Source organism: Clinocottus analis, unplaced genomic scaffold (assembly GCF_023055335.1).
Source record: "Clinocottus analis isolate CAN_PGR_092001 unplaced genomic scaffold, fCliAna1.0.p SCAF_75, whole genome shotgun sequence".
NCBI classification, from domain to species: Eukaryota; Metazoa; Chordata; class Actinopteri; order Perciformes; family Cottidae; genus Clinocottus; species Clinocottus analis.
The window spans coordinates 110,001-127,500 of record NW_027176235.1 but is presented as its reverse complement, the minus strand read 5'-3'; the positions used below and the strand labels follow the sequence as shown (position 1 = coordinate 127,500).

Here is a 17,500-nt window from a genome sequence, read left to right as displayed (position 1 = left end):
CGTCGCCACCGCGAGGCGTCCGGTGGAAACGTCCAGAGAAACAAACACGACACGGCAATAAATGTGAAGTTAATGTGCAGCTTGTTGGAGGAGAAGCAGGCGGGGAGAACGGCAGCAGAGCTGCTGATATGTAGAGGACAACGCCAAGAGGACACCGCCAAGAGGACACCGCCAAGAGGACACCGCCAAGAGGACACCGCCAAGAGGTCACCGCCAAGAGGTCACCGCCAAGAGGTCACCGCCAAGAGGTCACCGCCAAGAGGACACCGCCAAGAGGTCACCGCCAAGAGGTCACCGCCAAGAGGACAACGCCAAGGATGATGTCAGCTTCATGACAGTCCGGCGTCCTCGGGTTTAGTCGCTTTCACTGCCGGACTCACTGAGCTGGAGGTCGCTCTCTGCAACACACAATAAATAATAAAAAAAGGTTGTTTTCTCGATCTTTTGCATAATTTATAAAAATAATAAAGAGATATTAGTAACATGAATACACTCTGGACTCACTCAGCGTGTTCATGAGTCCTCCGCTCTCCTGGTGGCGGCTGGCGGTACTGACGCTGCTGGTGAGGATAGGCATGCTGTGATTGGCCGGAGGCGGGGGCGGGGCCGGGGGCGGAGCAACGACAGCAGCAGAAGCGGCACGCTCGTCCTCAGAGTCGCTGCTGGAGCTGTCGCCGCTGCTGGAGGACGACGAGCTGTTGGAGTCTGAGGAGCTGTCACCGCTGCTGAGCTGGTCCATGACGCGAGCCTCTGCCATCAGCTCTGAGGACCACCGACACACAACAGACACACAACAGACACACAACAGCGGTAAGGGAGAAGGTCTTAGCACTCCTTCCTTCATCCTCCCTACTCCTGAAGAGGATGTGAGGATGAGGAAGAGGATGTGAGGAAGAGGAAGGTAAAGTGCGTGTTACCTCTCTCGATGTCGTCCATTGGGGACGCAGGAGACGTCTTCTCCTTAGGGGGCGGGCTCTTGGAGCTGGTGGGGGTCTTACTGGTGGTGCTGGTGCTGCTGGTGGTGCTGCTGGTGGTGGAGGAGGTGACCTTCACCTGCTGGCTCAGGCGGCTGGTCTGCTGCTCCAGGCGAGACTGAACCTTACTGCTGCCCTCGGCCCTGCAGACGCACAACAGTTACACATGAGACACACAACAGTTCAGGTTAAAGTGTAACGTCTCAGGTCGTGGTATCGGAGGACCCGACATGCTGGTGAAATAAAGCTCAACTTTTGCCTTCAGCCTCTGTTCTGCTGTAAAGGTCTGTTCTCTGGTTTAACCTCACACTAACAGGAGGAGCACCTCCTCTCTGCTCCTCCTCCTGGCTCTCAGACGCCCACCTGGTCTTCTTCACGGCGATGTTGCTGTTGAGCTTCTCCAGCCGGTACTCTCCTGTGTCGTGGTTCACGATGAGGATGCACTCCTTCATGTACGGCCTCTTGGAGCCCTTGAAGACCGTGACGGGAGCACTGGAGCCCTGAACACAACACAGAGGTCTGAGAACGCGTTCATGACGTCTGAGAACGCGTTCATGGCGTCTGAGAACGCGTTCATGGCGTCTGAGAACGCGTTCATGGCGTCTGAGAACGCGTTCATGGCGTCTGAGAACGCGTTCATGGCGTCTGAGAACGCGTTCATGGCGTCTGAGAACGCGTTAAAGTCTCATCTGTGTGTGTGTGTGTGTGTGTCCTCTGACCTCCAGGTTGGGCAGCGTGATGGTGACCTGCTCTCCTTTGCCGACCTCCAGCTCTCCTTCACACGCCGTGTCGATGGAAGCCGGCTTGAAGTCATCTGCATAAAGAAAACTAAATATTAATACACGAACACCGGGAACATATTCATGAATATTACACTCAATTAAATGTATTTTATATACTCAAGATTAACAGCTGCAGCTTTGATTTACACAACCATATAACTGTAGAGCATTGGCTCAATAATGACAACAGTAACAGTGTTGTATTTATTAATATTGTACACATTTAAATAATATGTAATTAAAAACAAATATTAACAACAGTAACATTGTCGAATATATGAAAATTACAAACATTGTTGTATTTGTACATTGTATAATATCAAATTCATTACATTAATATTGAGCATATAATATAATATGCTCAATATTAATATATTAGTATAGTGGTGCAGTTCCCTCCCTCTACCACCAGAGGGCCTAACGTGTTTCAGCTGGCTCATCAACGGTTTGTTTTAGTTTGAAGTTGCCGTAAAGCTGGCGGTCTAACCTAAAACAGACTTGCTGACGTAAAGCAGGGTGGCTGCCGTAGATAGACCTGGCTAACGTAACGTGAAGCAGGCTACATGCTACAGCTAGCTAGCTAGTGCTAGCTCCGGTAAAGAGCCAGACGGGGCTCCAAAAGCCCGCTACTCACATCGCACCGTGTGGAATCCGCTTTTCGGGTGTTTCTCGAACGTGTCTCCGAGTTTCAAGACGTGTTCTTGGTTGTCAAAGTTGGAGTACGCGGTCCCATTCATCCTGAGAGTTCCTCGAGCCGTAAACTTTATGCTGCTCGTCTTTATTCGACCACCATGTACGGCAGAGGCTAGTCCCGCCTCCTCTTCGTTATCATTGGTCGAGCGCTCCGTCCCCTCGTTTGATAGGTTCGACGTCTGTCAATCAAAGAATCTGCAGTGACGAGCTCCAGAAGGGAAACGTCATGTTTTCATATAAAATAATGTCGTGTTTCTTTTAAACGATAAAACCAGACATTACTTAATATTTATATTTATTCAAGAATACAACAAACAGTGTTTTACTGTCGGATTATTTAGTGGTGAATGTTTTGTTGTATACATTATATTTGAAAGTCCTTTTGTAGTGTTACTTAAATATCTTTAAAAAAATATTATTATTATTACTATTATTAGAGTTCATGTTAAACACAAACGAGCCTAAAACTTAATTTAATTTCTCTCTTTGTTTCTACATTTTAATTTCCCTTGTTTGTATTATCCTGCTGTGTTTACATCATTTAGTGGTTTCGGTCCTATTTATTAGTTGTATTTCATATTTAATGACTCGCCCCTGAGCCGTGAACCTGAGCGCTGACATGGAGCTCACCAGCACGAGGCCTGAGCAGTGAAACTAATCCCTCTGAGCTCGAGTAGGAGGCCATATGCCGCTAACCCAGGCTCACCATGGCAGCCGTCCACCAGGCCACTGAACACCAGAGAACCCAACAGAACGTCTCTGGTTCTGCACCCGAGCCCCACCGTGTCTTATCTCTTCATAATCTCAGTGTGTATGTTATTATAGTCTCTTTATAATCTCAGTATAATACTCCCACATTAAAATCATTTTAATCTCATAATAATCACTTTATAGTCCCTATTATAATCTCTTCATAATCTCAGTATATATTACAGTCAGTATTATGTCTTTATAATCTCAGTATAATAATCTCAGATTTAGATAATTATAATTGAATAATAATCTCTTTAAAATCTCATTATAATCTCTTTATAACATTTTTATAGTCCCCATTAAAATCTCTTCGTAATCTCTTTATAATCTCAGTATATATTATAGTAGTATGTCTTTATAATCTCAGTATAATAATCTCTTATTAAAATCATTATAATCTCATTATAATCTTATTACAATTAATTTATTATGTCTTTATAATCTCATTATAATCTCATTATGTGTTTTCTGCTGTTGTGTTTGTTTACATGTAATTACTACTGAAGTTATTGTTTTATTATTTTTAGTTAAACATTATGGGATGAATCACGTGTCTGTGTATTACTTTCTTATTATTATTTATACTTCATCTCTTTTCTTTTGTTTAGTTTTCTGCACAAAAAGAACAAAACTCGACTGATCCGGATCAGACTGAGTGATGAAGACCCTCCATGAGGAGGAAGGGGGGGGGGTAGTCTGAGCCAATCAGGAGCAGCGCGAGAGCGATGGTGCTATGTGAGTGCTGCCTTCACATGCTGTCGGAAATATAAAAACTATAATATTTTTTAGCTTTGCTTTGTCTGTCAGAGCAGTTTGTTTGAAAGTTTCTTTATAAATAAAGTTATAGTTGTATATTATATATTATTGTTACTATTTATTCATGTTGCTTGTGCATTTATATTTTATGTTACTTTTGTTGAATATGTGATTTTTAATTTTGCTTGAGTAGAGATTCTTTCAATGAACTTTAACGTTTAAAATCATAAATAAATAAACATTTTTTTCTGTTGTTGTTGTTGTTGTTGTTGTTGTGTCAAACAAATACATTTAAAGAATATATCTCCAATCTGTTCTTAATGAAACAAAACAGATTTGAAGAGTTCACATTAAACAAATAATCAGTTCATATAAAGTCAGAATTTGAAAACCGACTTCATATTTCATAAGTAACAAACTAAAAAGATAAAAACAAACCGGAAACACACCTTTGTGAATATTAATAAACAACATCTCCAACACAATACATCGTCAGTCAATACATCACGTGACGGCAGAAGAGGAATATTCCACAATGTAAAACCCTGAGTGTTGAATTTACGAGCAGCACGTGAAGGCAGCACAGTTTCCAAGGAGAACCCCGCAACGGAACGAGGTCGCGTATCCGGGATCCTCCGGTAAAACCCTCAGACCTGCACGAGGAGCAGCGGCGCGGCGTGCCGGGGGTTCGATCCCGGTCTGCGGCTCACCAGCAGGTCTCTACAGCGGAGAGGACCCGGATCTAGATCCACAGGGCTGATGGAGGAGAGCTGAAGCCTCTGAGTGAGTACACGACCATCATGTTATCACACAGACAGCGATGGAGGCTCTGCTGTACGACGCCCCCTGAAGCGGCCGCGCAGGTTCTCATGAGGAGCAGCAGGTCGACACCTCCTCATGGGGAGCAGCAGGTCTACAGCACCTCCTCATGAGGAGGTGTGCAGCAGGTGTGCTCCTCATGAGGAGGTCTAGACCTGCTGCTCCTCATGAGGAGGTGCTGTAGCAGCTGTGCTCCTCATAAGGAGGTGCTGTAGACCTGCTGCTCCTCATGAGGAGGTGCTGTAGACCTGCTGCTCCTCATGAGGAGGTGCTGTAGCAGCTGTGCTCCTCATAAGGAGGTGCTGTAGACCTGCTGCTCCTCATGAGGAGGTGCTGTAGACCTGCTGCTCCTCATGAGGAGGTGCTGTAGACCTGCTGCTCCTCATAAGGAGGTGCTGTAGCAGCTGTGCTCCTCATAAGGAGGTGCTGTAGACCTGCTGCTCCTCATGAGGAGGTGTCGACCTGCTCATAGAGGAGAAAGTCTGCGTCGTCTCTTTTGTGAACAACCTTTGACAAATTTTAACAAAAAATGTGGGCATACTTTGTAATATATGGCATTGAACAGACAGTAGGAGCATGACCATGAACATGAGCGGCTCTTTGTCGAATGAGGAAGCCCATGAGCTGTGAGTGAAAGCTCATCAGCGCCTCAAGGATTCATTCTGGATCATTCAGACAGACAGGAAGTGAAACATTTGATATGGTTTGCTCTTTTTTTTAAATGACTCTTAAATAATTATTACGGTTGTTTAAATGATTAGAACCTGTTTTAAATGCTCCTCAGACTAAATGTCTCACATCAGGGTGGTGAACATGTGTCCAGCAGTTTGTGTTGTGTTCCAGTAAAAACATGAATAGTTGATGAAAACAGAGACCAGGTCACGACCTGAGAACCTTCTGAAGGATGGAAGGGTCTCTCTCTCTCTCTCTCTCTCTCTTTCTCTCTCTCTCTCTCTATGTTGGAATGTGATGCCTTCATGGACAAACTATTTCATGGTTATTCTCAGGGCTAAATGTGAGGTCACGTTAGCTACATTTAGCTAGTAGATATCAGCAGGAATCTTCCTCATGGAGAGGCGTGTGTAACAGCGTCGTGACGCCTCTCGTTGGTCTGTGGACGTTTTGAAGCCTTCAGTTTAGCATTCTGTCCGCCGCCATCTTGTTTTTTTTTGCAACCAGGTAACAGGAAGTGATTATATGTGGACAGAGTAGGAGCGACGTAGGGACGGCGTGTGCGTCACTGGTGTTGACCTGTCAATCACCATGTAGCCCCGCCCTAAAGAGAGAATGCAGCTTTAACACGTGGAGTACAAACTTCTATACAACTCTTACGTTGGACTTTCTTTGTCCTCTGTTGATGTAGTTGTTTGTAAAAAAGGACAACAGAGTGCATTGTGGGTAGGTGACCGTTAATTACCAGCAGACTAATTAAGAATCGGGCAGCTGAGGCCATGATGAGCTGCTTCTGGAGCCGTTAGAGTCGCTGCAGCTGCTGGAGGTGAACATTGATTATCTGATCAACTGGGTTTCCTCCCAGTTTGAATCAAACGGAGCTTCACTGGTTCTACTGGTTCTACTGGTTCTACTGGGGGGAACACCAACGGCACCAGAGAGCATGGAGGTCACTTTAAAATGCTCATAAGAGCAAGTGTCCTTCTCTCATATATACTGTGTGTGTGTGTGTGTGTGTGTGTGTGTGTGTGTATTTCTTTAGTGGTAGAATGTAAATAAGTACATTTATTAACGTAATGCAACAACAAATATATAACAACAATATAAAGTGTCATTATTATTAGATGTATAAGGTAATAGATGTTTCTGTTCAGCTTTCCTTTTGCGCGTGAAGCTGCTCTCATGGTCTCCATCCCATAATATGATGATCTGCTCAGCCTTTCATAATATTATGATCTGCTCAGCATTAATAATCCTCCGTCACAGGAACCTGCAGCCGTGGTGTCAAAGTTTAATCTTTAATAAAAGAGTCTCATCACCTGGTCACCTGGCTTCGTGAGGCGTTCAGGGGCCGTCGGACAAAAGAAGCTTGTGTTCCTTTCCTCAGCCGCGGTGTCCTCGTTTAAAGCTCGGTGGTTCAAGCTCCACCCGGGAAACATTTACCACCTGGACGTTTATGAAATATGTTTCATCACTAGTTTTATTCTGAAAGCAGCTGTCTCTCTCTCTCTCTCTCTCTCTCTCTCTCTCTCTCTCTCTCTCTCTCTCTCTCTCTCTGTCTCTCTCTCTCTCTCTTTCTGCCTGTCTGCACATGATGACAGACAGGCAGAAAGCCTCGCGTGCTAAACACTGGAACAGGAAGTCAAATTGGATTTTAAATCTTTCCCATTAGGATCACTGGGTTCATCCAGCTGCAGGGGAGCTACACACACACACACACACACACACACACACGCACACACAGACACAGACACAGACACACACGCGCACACACGAACACGCACACACACACACACACACGAACACGCACACACGCACACACACAAATACACACACTTTTTGGTTGTAAATGTTTTGTTGCGTTTAACATTTCTTTAGCATCGTGCTAATGAACATTCTGACGGCTGTGATTTAACCAGCGAGCTCAAAAATGTTACATCCTGTTTTGCTGTGTGTGTGTGTGTGTGTGTGTGTGTGTGTGTGTGTGTGTGATCATACCTGGCCCCCCACTCAGGATGCTCCAGAAGGCCGGCTCTGATTGGCTGAGCCCCCCAGCTGACCAGAGGACAGCTAATGGCTCTATATATAGCGTGTGGAGCCTCTGGCTGCTCTGAATGTGTGTCACTGTGTTCCTCCGTCAGCCTCCGTCAGCCTGCCGCCTCTCTATTGACTGTGCCCCCCCGCCATGACCCACAATGCCCCTGTGGTTGCCAAGCAATCACGCGTCTGATAAACACTGTTAAAGGGCTTCTTTTTCACGGCTCCCTGTGTTAACGCCTCCTCCCCCGACTGTCGACACATCTCTCCAACAAACGAACAACTATGGCTCCCTCGTTAGCTCCTTCGTTAGCTCCTTCGTTAGCTCCTTCGCTAGCGCCTTCGTTAGCTCCTTCGTTAGCTCCTTTGTTAGCTCCCCAGTCTCACACATGACCGTCTGTAACGTGTCTGGAGGGCAGTGGTGGCCGCAGGGCCTCTCAGCCTTCTCGGCTAAACACAATCACAGACTTATAACTTGCTGGTTGTGTGCATCTGGTGACCTGCTGGTTGTGTTACTTTTGTTTTACATCTGCAGTCGTATTTAATCATGAACAAGCTGCTGGTCGCCTCTCCCTCGCTATCCCTGAACGCACCAACAGCTTCATGTGTTTCATGTGAATGAAAAATGAATGAAAAGTACTTTATTAATCTCCAAGGAGAAATTTTGCTGAAGGCTCAGCTAGGAAATGCACCGCCCGCCACTGAGCACAGCCCCCTTGCCCCCTCGTCCCCTCGTCCCCTCGTCCTCTTGCCCCTTGCCCCCTCGTCCCCTCGTCCCCTCGTCCTCTTGCCCCTCGTCCCCTTACCCCTTCCCCATCGCTCCCTCGTCCTAAATTCATCAGAACTCAAGAGGAGCGTTGTGAACTCAAGGACCTCCTGGAAAAAAACACCTAGAGCTCAAGGACCACCTGGAGTTCAAGGACCACCTGGAACTCAAGAACCACCTGGATCTCAAGGATCACCTGGACCTCAAGAACCACCTGGAGCTCTAGGACCACCTGGAAAAAACACCTGGAGCTCAAGGACCACCTGGAGTTCAAGGACCACATTGAGTTCAATGACCACGTGGAGTTCAAGGACCACCTGGAGCTCAAGAACCACCTGGAGCTCAAGAACCACCTGGAGTTCAAGGACCACCTGGAGCTCAAGAACCACCTGGACCTCAAGAACCACTTGGACCTCAAGGACCACCTGGAGCTCCAGGACCACCTGGAGTTCAAGATCTGCCGGCCTCTTCCTCGTGACCCGGGTCTCTTCCTCGTGACCCGGGTCTCTTCCTCTTCCTCGTGACCCGGGTCTCTTCCTCTTCCTCGTGACCCGGGTCTCTTCCTCTTCCTCGTGACCCGGGTCTCTTCCTCTTCCTCGTGACCCGGGTCTCTTCCTCGTGACCCGGGTCTCTTCCTCTTCCTCGTGACCCGGGTCTCTTCCTCTTCCTCGTGACCCGGGTCTCTTCCTCTTCCTCATGACCCGGGTCTCTTCCTCTTCCTCGTGACCCGGGTCTCTTCCTCTTCCTCGTGACCCGGGTCTCTTCCTCGTGACCCGGGTCTCTTCCTCTTCCTCGTGACCCGGGTCTCTTCCTCTTCCTCGTGACCCGGGTCTCTTCCTCTTCCTCGTGACCCGGGTCTCTTCCTCGTGACCCGGGTCTCTTCCTCTTCCTCGTGACCCGGGTCTCTTCCTCTTCCTCGTGACCCGGGTCTCTTCCTCTTCCTCGTGACCCGGGTCTCTTCCTCTTCCTCGTGACCCGGGTCTCTTCCTCTTCCTCGTGACCCGGGTCTCTTCCTCTTCCTCGTGACCCGGGCCTCAGCGTTAGGGATCAATCCGTCTCCTAAAGATGACACCTGTCTGCACAGCTTTCTGGTTTCCATGCCAACCACAAGGGCTGCTCATGTTGGCACACACACACACACACACACACACACACACACACACACACACACACACACACACACACACACTCACACACTCACACACACACACACACACACACACACACACACTCCTTCAGCAACAAGAGGTGAGCCCTCAAACCTGCACTAAAGCATCTATTTCCATTGTAGGAGAGTAAACCTTGAGGAAGTGTGTGTCTGCTGTGAGTGACAGCCCTCTTTGTGTGTGTGTGTGTGTGTGTGTGTGTGTGTGTGTGTGTGTGTTTGAATGGCTCTGTAGTAGTTGACAAAGCAAAAGGAGTCGCTCAATAATTCATGAGCCTCGTGGAGGAAAGTCAGGACGACAGCAGGTGAAACGTGAAGCTGCTCCACGCAGATCTCCTCTTCTTCTTCTTCTTCTTCTTCAATATATATATATATATATATATATATATATATATATATATATATATATATATATATATATATATATATATATAATATAGTTGAAAATGACCAAAAATAGAAAAGACTAAATGTTTGCCACGTTCGCAGCTCCCATAACCGCTAGCATAATGCTACGTGCTAACAGCTAGCGCCTGCGCAGAGCTCTCTCCATACGGGTCCAGACGCGGCCTCCAGCATCAGCACGATGTCATCCAGCTGTTCTCTCACAAGTGATTCCTTCATGGTCGCGTGGTCATGGTCCTTCAGACGAGTCGGTGCTGGAGGAGAGAACCCAGTAGAACCTTCTCAGCTGGAGGATAAAGCAAGCTAACCGTCTGGTTCATAAGAAGGAACCAGAGTGCAGACATGTCTGATAAAAGGTCCAAAGTCAAGTTCTGTATCCATGAAACATTCATAACTATCCGGTCACACAGACGTTCTTCATGTTCTCTGTGAACCAGACTCCATTCAGAAAAACAGAGATCTAAGCTCTCAGAACACGCTGTTAGCTAGTGGTGGTTCACCCTCTGGTGCTCATGGGTAATGTAGTGTTTGAGTCTTTCTCCTGGAAATGAGGGAGACAGTTGATCCATGTCTCCTCACCTCCTTATCTCCTAACCCCCTTTCCCACTTCATCCATGTTAATCATCATCACATCCCTCCAGCTCCACACTTTCACCAGTCTCCTCCCTTTTTCTTACATCGTCTCCTCTCCTCTCCTCTCCTCTCCCCTCCTCTCCTCTCCTCTCCTCACCTCTCCTCTTCTCTCCTCCCCCTCACACAGTTTAAACCAATTATGAGTGTCCTTGGCTGCTGAAGGAGGAAGAGGAGGAAGAGGAGGGTAACCCCCCTCTGGTTGTGTTTTATAGAACCAGATCCAGACTTTAGTGGGTCGATAGCAGACTGTGAAGATGATGATGATGATGATGATAAAGAAGAAGAAGAAGATGGATCCAACAGGAGACCTCCTCACCTCTTCCTCTTGTATTTATTTAGTCTCTTTTATCTCTTTCATCCTCTCCTCTTCTCCTCTTGTTGGTTTTCACTCCCATGAGACGAGAGGGAGGCCTTCATCCCTCCTCGTCCTCCTCGTCCTCCTCGTCCTCCTCCTTCACCAGCTGATTTCATCTTCTTTATTTCAACTGATATCATTTAATCCTCGTCTGCCTCGTCCTCTTCATCCTGTTGCTCCCAGAAGGCAGACTGTAATGAGGTGTGTGTGTGTGTGTGTGTGTGTGTGTGTGTGTGTGTGTGTGTGTGTGTGTGTAGGGGGGGGAGAAGGAGGGGGCTGTGTGTGTGTCTGTGTGTGTGTTGAAATATTTCATATTTTATATAAATCTTCTCTTCTGGCTCTGTGGTCCCATGACTCATGATGAGGTCAGAGGTCACATGACTCGTGATGAGGTCAGAGGTCACATGACTGGCTGATGGAGGTCTTTGTTCCTGTGAGGAGGCAGCAACATGGAGACCTTCTGCGTCACACATGGAGTTTGCTGACTGAAGGTTCAGAGGAGCCTGAGAAGATAAGAGAGGAGCTGCGTCGCTCTGCTCCTCTCTTATCTTCACCGCGAGGCCTCTGGTCACATGATCACCTCGTTTGCATCAACCGCCTCCTCTCAGCCCTCTGTCCTCTGTCCTCTCTCCTCTGTCCTCGCCTCCTCTGTCCTCTGTCCTCTGTCCTCGCCTCCTCTGTTCTCGCAGGTCTGCTGTTACTCTGCAGACCTGCTACACAGGAGCAGGAGGAAGAGGAGGAAGAGGAGGAAGAGCAGAGCAGCAGGACGTCTCAGGTGAGTGATGATGACGACTTTCTTTCCCAAAGCTCTTCCTCATTGGAGCGTTTTGCTCCTCGACGTCTTTTCAAAATAAAGTTCGGTGAAGGTTGATGAAAACAGACGTGAAGAGAAGTTGAGCTCCAGAGCAGGAGGTCCTATCTCATGGATTCATATTCATGGATTCATATATTCATGGGTTCATATCTGCTCGTGTCGTGTCAGAGTCGAGCTCTCAGTCGTCGTAGTAACAGATATTCTGCCTCATTACTGAACTTCATGTTTAATGCTCTCATTAACCTACATTCACTGAGCGTGTGTGTGTGTGTGTGTGCGTGCGTGCGTGTGTGTGTGTGTGTGTGTGTGCGTGTGTTTTCTGTCTCATGTGTTTGTGCAAGTTGAAGTAAACATTAAAGGAGTAAAAGGCGTCGTGAGAGGTTTTACAGCCTCCGGCCTGAGCTGCATATTCATATTTATATATTCATATATAGAATAGATGTCAACGGGCCATGAAGGGGACGCTTTGGGGGCGGGGCTACGAGGTGAGTGACAGGTGGTCATAGATCAGTGGAACATTTTGGGCCTAAAACATCTTTTCATCCTGAGAGTAAACCAGCTGGAGATGAATGGAGAGGAAAAGAAACAAATAAATACATAAATACATAAATAAATACATGAATAAAGACATGAATAAATACATGAATAAATACATAAATCCAGCGGTCTCTTCCTCGTGACAGTTTAAATCTGCTGACTAACAAAATGTGGAAGTTTGAGGTTTTGTTTTATTTTGAGAGTCTGGAGGGAAAAGAGGAGAGAGGGAGGAGGAGAGGAGGAGAGAGGGAGGAGGTAAGAGGAGAGAAGGAGGAGTGGAGAGGAGAGAGGGAGGAGGAGAGGAGAGAGGAGAGAGGGAGGAGGAGAGGAGAGAGGATAGAGGGAGGAGGAGAGGAGGAGAGGAGAGAGGGAGGAGGAGAGAGGAGAGAGGGAGGAGGAGAGGAGAGAGGAGAGAGGGAGGAGGAGAGGAGGAGAAGAGAGAGGGAGGAGGAGAGAGGAGAGAGGAGAGAGGGAGGAGGAGAGAGGAGAGAGGAGAGAGGAGAGAGGGAGGTTCCCTGTCAGTCCTCCAGCCTCCCGGGACGAGGTGACAGCTTCTCGTCAGAGCTGTGATGACTCAGCACGATGTCATGTGACCTGAGCTCTGATCCCTCTGCTGCTTCCTCACCACGTTTTTATTATCAGGATGTTTTTGTTTTCTTTCTCTTTATGTTCTACTGTGTTTTTCTGTCACTGCTGTTTATTTCAGTTATTTCAAAGAGACAGACAACACATTATTCAAGGTATCTATTAGTTATTATTTGAGTGTGTGAAAGCGTCTCCATCCTGCTGTGTGTCTGTGTGTGTGTCTGTGTGTGTCTGTGTGTGTCTCTGTGTGTGTCTGTGTGTGTTTCCTCTTGAGTGATATTCTTCTTCTGTCTCTTTACTCGTAGCTCGAGGCCTCGTCTGTCTGCTGCAGACGGATCACCGGGCAGAGAGGAGACGAGGAAGAGGAGAGGAAGAGGAGAGGAAGAGGAGCTGGCCGCTGTGGGATCTGATCCGATGACCTGCAGGAGGAGAGCAGCGGCGCGCAGGCTTTATTAAAATGGGGTAAGTTTAGAGGATCAGAAGGAGCGCTGCCAGCAGCTGCAGCAGACGAGGATCTGATCTCTGCAACACGACGCTGCCGGTTAGATAACCTCAGTGAGAGGGGCGGAGCTACACCACCACCATGAGGTCACACGGGGAGAAGAACCACACGACAAAAGCACCGCGTTGTGACAAAGAGAAACACTTTGTGAAGGTTCCCTGTCAAAATGAAATGCTTTTATTGTGACACTTTATCCAAAGTTAACTTAAAGTGAAAACCAACCAGTGATCTTTAAAAACCAAGATGGCGACATTCAAAAACCAAGATGGCGACATTCAAAAACCAAGATGGCGACATTTAAAAACCAAGATGGCGACATTCAAAAACCAAGATGGTGACTCTTAAAAACCAATATGGCGACTTTTAAAAACCAAGATGGCGACATTCAAAAACCCAAATGGTGATTTTTAAAAACCAAGATGGCGACTTTTAAAAACCAAGATAGCGACTTTTAAAAACTAAGATGGCGACTTTTAAAAACCAAGATGGCGACTTTAAAAAACCAAGATGGCCACTTTAAAAAACCCAGCTTAGTAGCAGTTTATTCCTTCATCCTTCATACTGAAGTACCGGCTGTAGGACGATGATCTGAATCACTCGTCCTGTGTGAACCTGAAGGACTCGATCACAGACTTGTTAAGATGGAGCTGCTGGTGATAACAGAGACGCTCTGATCAAATGATTTATTTACTCAATTTGTTGCCGTTGCTCTCTGCACCATCATATCTGGAGCGACCGGCCCCAGTTGCATGCTGGGAGATGCTGGGAGATTTACTGTCCTGCTGGGAGGGATGAGTTATCACTCCGTTAGAGAGTGCTGCCCTCAGAGAGCCTTTATCCTGGATAACTCAACCACCCACACACACACACACACACACACCACAGTATTATGGCTTATTATATTATCTAATCATTATTAAACTGTATTATGTAATCATTATTATATTATATAATCATTATCATACTGAGGTCTCTATGTGTGCCGGTCTCTGCAGGCTGCAGGTGTGTGAGGCCCGTCTGCTCCGCCCACAGCCATGCCGGACGTGAAGCCTCCTCCAGCATGTGACCCCGCCCCCACCGGCTCCTCCGACTCCGGCTCCTCCCCCTCCGACTCAGGCTCCTCCCCCTCCGACTCAGGCTCCTCCCCCCTCCGGCACATGGAGCCCTGCATTGCCGACCTCCCGCTGCCCGCGGACCCCCTGTCCTCCTTCCCCAGACACAGACCCGGTCTCCCTCCGTACCCGGGCCTCCAGGCCCCTCCCTTCATGTCCAGGTGCACCAGCAGCACCTTGCTCACCAACCTGGGGCTGAGGTACTGCTCCGGCAGGCCGGGCCCTCTGGGTCCCGGTCCGGGCCCCTGGGGCTACGCGGCGAGCAACAGGCCCTACAGGAGCATGGAGAACCTGAACTGGAGCGCTGTGGTGGCGGATTCCGGCCTGTGCACGTTCAGCGGCGCCCCCTTCAGGAGCGCGGACAACGAGTTCATTTTACGCTACACCTCCAGCAGCCACTGGTACGACGGGCCCCCCGACGGGTCTCTGGGCGGCGGGGCCCCCCACCCGGAGGGCCTGGCCTTCTACCCTCGACACGCGCCGCCCAGGAAGGACCTGCCGCTCTTCCCCCAGCTGCTGTTTCCGGGCGGCGTCGACGAATGGGACGCCAGGAAGGGCCTGAGGGAGAAGCTCCGCCTCCAGAGCGCGAGGTCGTCCGGGGAGCCTCTGAAGCCCCTCCCTCTTCGGCCGACCGCCGGCGCCGCGTCCAGGCCGCCTGGCTCTGCGCGCATTACCAGCCCCGAGGAGATCAAGCAGGAGGTTCTGCGGCGCCTGAAGCTCCGGCGGCAGAACAGTAGCCCTAACTTGGTTCTCCACAGCTCCCAGTCCAGCCCGTCGGCACCGGTGCCGAAGACGTCCTACACCACAGAGAACCTGGCGGGAAACCGGAGCCGGCCTCCTGCGGGACGCCTCCACATCCCCACGTTCGAGGAGTTCAAGAGGATGAGGCAGGAGGAGGCCGCTCCGGATCCCGCAGAACCGTCTGTGGACTCCCCGGGCCGGGAGTCCACAGCCGGTTCTGCGGGATCCGGAGCGTCGGACGGTAAGAGCCCTGGTCCCGGCGGCGGAACCCCGGAGCCGCCGGAGGACTCGGAGAAAGCGCGGACAGAACCCGGGCCCACGAGGAGCGCCCTGTACCCTCCCATCTGCACGGGCCCGTCTCCTCGCTCGCCCCTGCAGACCCTTGCCAGCTCCACCCAGGAGAGAGGGGAGGGTGTCGGCGGCAGGAGGAGGAGGAGCAGTCTGGAACCCGCCGGGTCGATTCCCTTCCCGCCCGGCAGGGAGAACTGGGGCCGACCCTCCAGCTGCTGCCCGGCGCTCCTGGAGGGAACGGACCTGTCCTGCTACGGAGCCAAGATCTACAGGATGAAGGACGACCTCATCGGATCGGCTCTGGACCTCATCAAGAAGAGGTCAGTCCATAGACTTCTATACAGCCAGAGCAGTCGCCCCCTGGTGGTCAGGAGAGAGAATGCAGCTTTAACACATGAAGCATAGACTTCTATACAACCAGAGGAGTCGCCCCCTGGTGGTCAGGAGAGAGAATGCAGCTTTAACACATGAAGCATAGACTTCTATACAACCAGAGGAGTCGCCCCCTGGTGGTCAGGAGAGAGAATGCAGCTTTAACACATGAAGCATAGACTTCTATACAACCAGAGGAGTCGCCACCTGGTGGTCAGGAGAGAGAATGCAGCTTTAACACATGAAGCATAGACTTCTATACAACCAGAGGAGTCGCCCCTCTTCTTTTGATCCTCGTTGACGTCTCATTAGCTGCCATGACAGGAACACAATATATTTCTGTGGTATTGTTTATGTATTGTTTATGGTACAACAAGGTTGTTCATTTAAATCAGACGGTAACAATGAGACAACCTGTGTGTGTGTGTGTGTGTGTGTGTGTGTGTGTGTGTGTGTGTGTGTGTGTGTGTGTGTTCCATTCATCTCAGTTATTGTGCTAACAGCTGTCAGGGCTGCCAGAGTGAAGCCTGAGCAGCATGATAGACTGTAGTCTCTCTATCTCTCTCTCAGTAGTCTGAGGGCGTGTTTTAAAGGGTTCTTTGTCTGCAGACAGTTGATCGACGTTTGGAGAGAGAATACCTGCTGCCTGAGTCTTTGTAGAGAACATGCAGAACATTCAGAACATGCAGAACATTTAAAACTTTAATTTAAATGATAAATGCATTCATTGATAATTTAATCAACCTTTAATTGATTACTTCCACCCAGTCGACGAGTCGACCAATCACGTCGCCCGACTGCGGCGCCCTCACGCCCGCAGCTCCACGTGGTCTCTCCCCAGTGGCTGCACCTTTCAGTTCCCACAATGCAACACGCTGCGGTTTGAACGTGTCTCCAGGCTGTGAATATGTTTAAAGATGTATTAATAAAACATGAGTGTTCTGTGTGGAGCCTGCAGGTGGTGGACCTCCACCAGCTCTCTTTGTTGCAGCCCGGCTGGCTCTGCTGGTATCACAGCAATCATCATGTCATTGCACCTGGGAGGCTTTTGTGGAACTGCAGCTCTATTTCTTTGTCTCTATTAGAGGCACAATCATAACTATATTTCATTGCAGTGATATGAATCACTGGAAATGACAGGCGGGCTAATTTCTGTGTCAGGCGGCGGCAAGCTGAGCGTGATGGATCTCACTGGGAGGCGTCCTGATGGAGCTGCAGGTCCTCACCTCCTCGACTCACAGAGAGGCTTCTGAGGACGCTTTGTCTCCTCCCCTTTTGATGTGACCAGGTTGTTTAATATGGAAAACGTATTTAAAGTTACCACAAGGAGCTTTTCTTTAGTGTTGGTTCTGGCTCCCCCTGTGGACTAAAGAGGTAGTGTTGGTTCTAGTGCCCCTGTGGACTAAAGAGGTAGTGTTGGTTCTGGTGCTCCCTGTGGACTAAAGAGGTAGTGTTGGTTCTGGTGCTCCCTGTGGACTAAAGAGGTAGTGTTGGTTCTAGTGCCCCCTGTGGACTAAAGAGGTAGTGTTGGTTCTAGTGCCCCCTGTGGACTAAAGAGGTAGTGTTGGTTCTGGCTCCCCCTGTGGACTAAAGAGGTAGTGTTGGTTCTAGTGCCCCCTGTGGACTAAAGAGGTAGTGTTGGTTCTGGCTCCCCCTGTGGACTAAAGAGGTAGTGTTGGTTCTAGTGCCCCCTGTGGACTAAAGAGGTAGTGTTGGTTCTAGTGCCCCCTGTGGAC

General features: G+C 49.0%; 2 protein-coding genes across 2 annotated transcripts in view; one reads left to right on the top strand and one right to left on the bottom strand.

Annotated features, from left to right (window-relative positions):
- The window catches only part of eaf2 (ELL associated factor 2), a 3,761-nt gene extending 1,197 nt beyond the window's left edge, over positions 1-2,564 (bottom strand). The window contains exons 1-6 of the mRNA XM_068567025.1: positions 2,391-2,564; positions 1,694-1,788; positions 1,338-1,474; positions 918-1,117; positions 505-762; positions 1-398 (exon numbers count right to left, since the gene is read on the bottom strand). The exon at positions 1-398 is cut by the window's left edge and continues 1,197 nt beyond it. Coding sequence (XP_068423126.1) covers positions 355-398; positions 505-762; positions 918-1,117; positions 1,338-1,474; positions 1,694-1,788; positions 2,391-2,493 — 837 coding nt within the window. The 5' untranslated portion in view covers positions 2,494-2,564 and the 3' untranslated portion in view covers positions 1-354. The remainder of the gene's footprint in view (positions 399-504; positions 763-917; positions 1,118-1,337; positions 1,475-1,693; positions 1,789-2,390) is intronic.
- Positions 2,565-4,548: 1,984 nt separating this feature from the next.
- arhgef49 (Rho guanine nucleotide exchange factor 49) overlaps positions 4,549-17,500 on the top strand; it is a 20,710-nt gene continuing 7,758 nt past the window's right edge. Inside the window, exons 1-3 of the mRNA XM_068567046.1 lie at positions 4,549-4,741; positions 13,052-13,208; positions 14,244-15,712. Coding sequence (XP_068423147.1) covers positions 14,283-15,712 — 1,430 coding nt within the window. The 5' untranslated portion in view covers positions 4,549-4,741; positions 13,052-13,208; positions 14,244-14,282. The remainder of the gene's footprint in view (positions 4,742-13,051; positions 13,209-14,243; positions 15,713-17,500) is intronic.